A 7,420-nucleotide genomic window follows, 5' to 3' on the forward strand; every position below is an offset into this window, starting at 1 on the left:
CAAGAGGTAAGTCCACAAAACAAATAAAATTTCCTATTAATTGTTGCATAACTACTCCGTTTCAATCTAACCCATGCTCCATATAAACAACTTATATTCCACAAAGCGAAATACATTACATGTTTTCAGCCTAACAAACATACATATTTCTAATTAAATTCAGGTTGTGGCTGGTTTTAACAAAATGAAACATATTTCACATGTTTTCAGACTAACAAACAAACATCTTTCTAATTAAATTCAGTGGTTTTTTATGACCAAACAACTGGAAATCCTCTTAAATGAATAAATGACACCAGTCGTCGTAATGAGAGATGTAAAATAGTTGGCCTCTCCTCACTGGGAAGTAAGTATGCCTATAAACGCGTTATGCTTCTTTAGAGCATTATGTTACGGGATCATTGTCGATTTACAACCGAGTCACAAATTCTTTACTTAATTGCCAAAATATAGCTATACCATTTATTTCCCTGTTCATCTGATTAACCCAAAAGGCACATGTGACAGGGATTCGGAATCCAAGCTGTAGTAAAGGGCGATGAACGCAAACACGTCGAACCAAAACTTGACATACAGTCGTGTTACAAAATCGAAGGGTATGCATGTATTGATCCAGATGACTACACCAACACCTTATCACACCCAGCAACAATGTGCATTGGAAGCGCTACCACTTTCACCCCAATTCCAGACACAATGGAATTACCAGATCTATATTTCGAGTTTGCAACACGTCGAGAAAACTGGAGCTAGAAGCCAAAAAAGAAAGAGGAATCATAGGTTTGTTTACAATCAAAACCTCTTCTTTTTACTAATTAAAAACAATTTACACAAAAACTCAAAACGCTTTGCTATTGTAGATTATATTGGCATCTTACAAGAAATCGAAGACAAAACCACAAAAGAAGGAAGACCATATGTTGTGTTATTACTAAGGGATAGCAGGTACTACTCTTAATTTACATAAATCAACTGTTGTAGACACTTTCATATGATCGTTGGATTAAACTTTTAGCAACAAAAAACTTACAACAGTAAATCTATTGTAACTCAAGGAGTTCGCCTTTAACGATAATTACACAAAAATGCAGTCACACATGAACATCAGAACTTGCCTAACCTATTTTTTCACTAGCAGTAACCAAGACATAACAGTAAAACTGTGGGAGGAAATAGCCACAACACCAAGCCGATTCGATAGACCACAAATAAATGCAGCAACGACTCCAAGAATTATTGCAATGACAACACTCAAACCTAGAAGCTCAACACGTACGCAAACAAAATTAGCCCTTACATATACTCCTTAACCGTCTTAATCAAATTTTGCAATTCATGTTATCCCTGCAGGTTGGATACAACTCCAGTCAACAAATGCAACGTACGTCTACCTAAACCCAAACACTGTCAAAACTGGAATCCTCAAAGACATGTAAGAATATCTAACTAAAACGCAAATATAACTGTTTAAGTATCGTATTTTTCACCACAATAAAACATGGTAAACAAACAGGTACAATAACCCAGAAACACAAAACAGTGCAATGGCTATGGCAAGCGAAAATTTGGTCACCATTTCATCCCTTCAACAGATGGAGAACAACGAGCTAACGGTAAAGACAAATAAAACTTCCATTTCCTTCAACAAAAATTTCAAACTAACCCAACTCTCCATTTAACACAGGGTCAGAATTTTATCATCAATGGTTCAATCAGCCATCTAATAACAGACAAAGAATGGCACTACGCCGCTTGTCCAAAATGTGGACAGACGATCTTCCAAACTGGAGAACAATGGTTTTGCACACGTGATGGAAACCATGAGACAGCAAAGCACCTGTAAGACACCAAAATAACCAACAAATAGTTGCTCACTTTATAAACAAAGCACAAAATCTCTTTTACAAATCACCTTTCCACCAAAATTGTGTTCAGGTATCGAATTCGAGCCACGATCACAGACAACACGGGCAACATCACCGCAACAATATTTGATCGTGCCGCATACCAGTTGCTAGGAACGCCATGTGACGAAATGTTGAACAAAGAAACCCCGTTCCTTTCGCTACAAGCAATGAAAAACAAGGAAGCTAGGTTTTATATTCAAGTAACAAAAGACACTAGAAACAGGACACTACGATGCATAGTGAACAGAGCCACATACCTCAAAGAACAAACGGAAACAACTATTCACGGAAGCAACACACCGACATCAACAACCCCACAACCACCAACACCAGCACCTAGAAACCAAACCACAACATCTGCTAAAAGGCCTATTCTTCAATCCGAAGGTATTCAAATTCAACGAACAATAACACATAATGATACCGAAAAACATTCACTAACTATAAAATATATACTACTTGCAGGTGACAAAAACAACACTCATAAAAGGAACAAGGACCACATATCCATCAACTAGAAGATCAACACCTTAACCCAGCTGCAGCCACTAAGTTAACAAAGAAGTTGCCGGTTTTTTTTAGTAATAGTAGTTTTTTGTAACACCCTAATGTAGGAAAAACTAAAGCACCTTTTGAAACGACAACTACACCATGTTATGCAGCGTCTAATCCTTATATTAACTATAATATGAAACCTCTACTTGTAGAAAAACATTTTGTAATCGCGCAACACGCGACAGTGAATAATACTAGTCTCTGTTAAAATAACCGGTTGCTTTGTTTTCCTATTTTTTTTAAATTTAAATTATACTAGTACTTAACATATGTCAAGTTTAAATTACCAAAATACCCCGTACATGTCTTTTATGTGATCAAGATTTAACATGAAAGTAAATGGAGTTAGTCTGGTGGACTTAAATTGCAATAAAATAAAAAATTTAGTATGTAAATTGTAAGACTTTGAGATTTTATAAAATATAACAATAAACACTAAACCACAGGGAACAAAACCACAATTTAATCTAATATTTATTATGTATATGTTTAACATGTTAAATAAAGATTATGGAAACAATACTATTTAAGCTCACGAGCCAGATAACTTAAGATAAACAACCAAGTTGAACAACTTAAGTATCAGTACGGGTATTCATTGTTGTGGTTTCTGGTTAATATACCCTTGATAACAACGTTGTATTCGCAACAAAGTATCTTTTTGGTATCGGGATGAGTGCCGACCGGAACTTATATTGTTCGAACAATATCAACACCAGTACCAAACGTCCCTGTCGTTTCGATATCATAATGAACTGAAGCTATATCAACAAATTTCCTCCGTAATGCACAAAGGAATTTCAATAGTTATTATTATTAGGGGGGTAGGGGCGCTCATCACTCACCACACACTCATCACTCACAACATCCAATCAATTTCCGCCATGTGATCGAGCTTTATTCCATCACTAGTGGTGGATTTTAGTGGAAATGCTTATCACTCACCATACACTCATCTCCATTGAAAAACAACTCACCAAACAAACACAAACAATGTCGTCATGCTTATCTTCGCCACTGATAGTAGACACCGGCGGTGTTCAAATTTATTTTCTAAATTTTTTAATATTGTATTCAAATAATAATGATAATTGTAGAAAAAAATTAAAATTAATTTGAATGGTTTTTGACCAAGTTTTCGCAGTTCTCACAAATTATATGCCCCCCCCCCCCCCCCTTATTTTTTTTATTACAATATACCTAGCAATTATTCAATTTTCCCCGCTTCAATTTAAAAATACTTTCCAAATTTCCGTTACTTTCACAGTTCCTAAAAAAATGATGTGATGCTTCTTCACTATGTCTAGAAATCTTGCTCTTCCCAAACCATTATCGATCTTTTCCCGAATCACTTCATCCACAAAGATTCAAACTTTAACTCTCCAACCATTAAAAGATGACGACTTGAACATCCATAACAATATCTTTAACACCACCTTCAATCACGAACATTTCTACACATCACTTCTCGACAGATCAACTTGCAGGAGACACCTAAATCAAATTCATTCCCAGATAACCCTTACTGGGTTTCAATTCAATGGGTTTATTATCACAAAATTCATCCACGTGGCATCGAATTTAGGCGAGATTTTGTATGCACGCCAGGTGTTCGATGAATTTCCTGAACCATATGTGTTTTTGTGGAACGCTATTATTCGTGGATACTCGAAACAAAACAAGTTTAGTGAAGGTATTGCGATGTATAACCGAATGCAAAACACGGGTGTCGGGCCAGATTGCTTCACACTGCCTCATGTTCTTAAGGCGTGTGGAGGAGCTGCTGCGTTTGAGGTTGGTCGGGCGGTTCATGGGCAGATATTTAGGCGTGGGTTTGAAGGGGATGGGTTTGTGCAGAATGGGCTTGTTGCGGCTTATGCGAAATGTGGGAGAATTGATAACGCGAGAAGTGTGTTTGACGGGTTGGGTGATCGGACTGTTGTGTCGTGGACTAGTATTATTTCGGCGTATGCTCAGAATGGAGAGCCGATTGAAGCGTTAAGAATTTTTAAAAAGATGAGGAGTTGTGGTTTGCAACCGGATTGGATTACATTGGTTAGTGTTATTAGCGCGTATGCTGACGTAGAGGATGTTGGACAAGGCAAATCTTCACATTCTTGTGTGATCAAGATGGGACTCGAGTCTGAACCTGACTTGCGTATTGCACTCATTACATTGTACGCAAAATGTGGGAATGTAATGATTGCAAAGTCTTTGTTTGATGAAACGGAGACTTGTAACGTGATCATGTGGAACACCATGATATCCGGTTTTGCGAAAAACGGTTGCTGTAACGAAGCTATTATACTTTTCGAACAAATGTTGTTGAGAAACTTAAAACCAGATTCCGTTACAGTCTGCTCTACGATCTTGGCTTGTGCCCAACTGGGATCACTCGAAGAAGCAAGAAAAATGGGTGATTACATCGACAAAAGCGAGTATAAACACGACGTTTTCGTCAACAGTGCACTTATCGACATGTATGCAAAATGCGGAAGTGTAGAGTTAGCCCGCAAAGTTTTCGATCAAACGAAAACCAAAGACATTGTTGTTTGGAGTTCGATGATTGTCGGATACGGCTTACATGGTAAAGCGCGTGAAGCGATCAACCTTTTCGACTCGATGAAGCAAGCTGGGGTGGGACCGAATGATGTCACCTTTATCGGGCTTCTTACGGCATGCAATCACGCTGGACTTGTAGAAGACGGTTGGAGAATATTCAACAGTATGAAAGACTATAACATCGAACCGCGCCATCAACATTACGCTTGTGTGGTCGATCTTCTCGGTCGCGCAGGGTGTCTGGACCGCGCTTATGATTTTATCAAAAAGATGCCGATCGACCCCGGCGTGTCGGTATGGGGAGCCCTTTTGAGCGCGAGTAGGATATATCGCCACGTGGCACTAGGAGAATATTCAGCGCAACACCTTTTCTTGTTAGACCCGTACAACACCGGGCATTACGTACAGCTGTCGAATCTTTACGCTTCGGTTCGCATGTGGAGTGGGGTAGCGCGGGTTCGCGTGTTAATGAAGGAAAAAGGATTAGCGAAAGATATGGGGTGTAGTATGATAGAAATTAACGGGAAGCTTCATGTTTTCCGTATGGGTGACATGTCGCATCCAAGATCTGATGAAATATTTAAGGAACATAAGAGGTTAGATACGAGGTTGAAAGAGGCGGGGCTTGTAGCGGATACGGAATCGGCTTTGCATGATTTGAGTTACGAAGATAAGGAAGAGAGTATTTGTAATCATAGTGAAAGATTGGCGATTGTTTATGGGCTTATGAGTACTCCTGCTGGAAGTATACTTAGGGTAACTAAGAATTTACGTGCCTGTGTGAATTGTCATGCTGCGATAAAACTTATATCGAGAATTGAAAACCGGGAGATAGTTGTTAGAGATGCTAATCGGTTTCATCATTTTAAGAATGGAGAGTGTTCTTGTGGAGATTATTGGTGAGAGGAATATGGTTGACTACATCATGGTTGACTACACCATGGTCAAGTTGCGTGCTACAGTCTCCTGTAAACACACCGCTAGAGAAGAACTGGAAGTTGGACCCACTAGCACCAGAGATGGGCTGAGTAACCACAGCTTTTTACATTGCACTTTCACTATTAGCAAGCAGGAACATCTTCTGTTGTGGCATCAACTCTTTTGCGGGTAGTTGCTCTCTATAGTGAGCCCTTTATTATTTGCAATGAAATCAAAGTCATTGTATAAAGCCACCCTCACATCCCTGATCTACTAGCGGCATTGTTCACGCACCCTTGTTCAGATAGGCGCTAATTAACCTGTCTTTAGTTGTTATTCTTTCCATAGATCAACATCCTACATGCCATCACAAAATACTGAGATGTCATATCATATGGAATGTGGTTTGTTGAGAAGCTTATCTTAGCACATGGATTTTTTTCGATTCATGATATGCAAGACAGAAAATAGAGAAGGAGATCAAAGAGAATTTGAAGATTTTAGGAGTGTAACTCAACATTTTTAACTCATAACATAACATTGAAAACAAATAACCCGTTTTAGGCATAACTCAGAGAAATTGATGATCACTATAATCCTCTACTTAGATAACTAACCGTAAATAGTAACTACATGGGTGAATGGCAACGTGAGGAGTGGTTCCAGAAATGGCACGTAACAAAAAACTTTACACAAAAGACGAACGGTCATCTCTTCTAAGGACCAAACATGTTACGACTATGTGAACATTGGGGAATGTGGGTTTCATTTTTGTTAATTTGGGACTGAACCCGTTACATGGCCTTAAAGGAACATTAGTAGGGAGAGGCGTTCCTGGGTAGGGTACCAAAATCAGGTACACCGCCGCCACCTATTTGGGTATCCTAAATTGGGTAGTGAATCCGAGTAGTAGTAATTGATTTGGGGCACTCCCATTGAGCACCCCTTCCTCCACCGACTAAAAAGTCACAAAATTGGTTACCGATTTATTTTAGGTTGCAATCAGTCTTATTATTATCCACTATTAGTAGTGATCTTGCTTTGTTGGGTTCAATGGAAACATAAAAAAAGTGAAGAACCACTAATTTTACATGTAAAAGAAATCATTTTAAAAAATAACCTTTACATAACTTCTTCATACATTTTTTCTTTCATATAAACACATGTAACGCATTCGAATTGAACAAATATTTTTTATAACTTTTTTACTATTTTTGAACTATCTTTTAAATTTTAAATTTATTTATTTCTCAATATTTTGAGTAAAACAACTTCTACTTTATATGGAAATACTAGGAAAAAATTAGTTAAAAATAATTTTCTTTACATGTAACGTTGCAAGGTATGAAGAGGGGCACCATTATGCCATGTATGTCACGCCCTCAAATTTCATACGCGGGGTTTTAGCGCGAGGCACGTGACATTCCAGTATCAAACCAATAATCATGTTGAACCATTTCAAGTTTAATTGTAAAATG

The 7,420-nt window shown here is 38.1% G+C and overlaps 3 protein-coding genes across 3 annotated transcripts; all 3 read left to right on the plus strand.

The window, feature by feature from the left end:
• The first annotated feature begins 1,080 nt into the window (after positions 1 to 1,080).
• On the plus strand, positions 1,081 to 1,679 carry LOC118487455. Its single transcript, XM_035984323.1, has 3 exons — positions 1,081 to 1,272; positions 1,351 to 1,432; positions 1,514 to 1,679. The coding sequence occupies exons 1-3, from the start codon at positions 1,086 to 1,088 to the stop codon at positions 1,677 to 1,679; spliced, it is 435 nt and encodes a 144-aa protein (XP_035840216.1). The 5' UTR covers positions 1,081 to 1,085.
• An 11-nt stretch (positions 1,680 to 1,690) lies between these two features.
• Positions 1,691 to 2,650, plus strand: LOC110909670. Its single transcript, XM_035984578.1, has 3 exons — positions 1,691 to 1,839; positions 1,936 to 2,294; positions 2,373 to 2,650. Exons 2-3 carry the CDS (start codon positions 2,036 to 2,038, stop codon positions 2,423 to 2,425), a joined length of 312 nt encoding a protein of 103 aa, XP_035840471.1. The 5' UTR covers positions 1,691 to 1,839; positions 1,936 to 2,035; the 3' UTR covers positions 2,426 to 2,650.
• Positions 2,651 to 3,688: 1,038 nt separating this feature from the next.
• LOC110911612 (pentatricopeptide repeat-containing protein At3g12770) lies at positions 3,689 to 6,368 on the plus strand. Its single transcript, XM_022156243.2, has one exon. It carries the CDS (start codon positions 3,762 to 3,764, stop codon positions 5,925 to 5,927), a length of 2,166 nt encoding a protein of 721 aa, XP_022011935.1. The 5' UTR covers positions 3,689 to 3,761; the 3' UTR covers positions 5,928 to 6,368.
• Positions 6,369 to 7,420: the final 1,052 nt, after the last annotated feature.

This window comes from Helianthus annuus, chromosome 15 (assembly GCF_002127325.2).
Source record: "Helianthus annuus cultivar XRQ/B chromosome 15, HanXRQr2.0-SUNRISE, whole genome shotgun sequence".
NCBI lineage: Eukaryota > Viridiplantae > Streptophyta > Magnoliopsida > Asterales > Asteraceae > Helianthus > Helianthus annuus.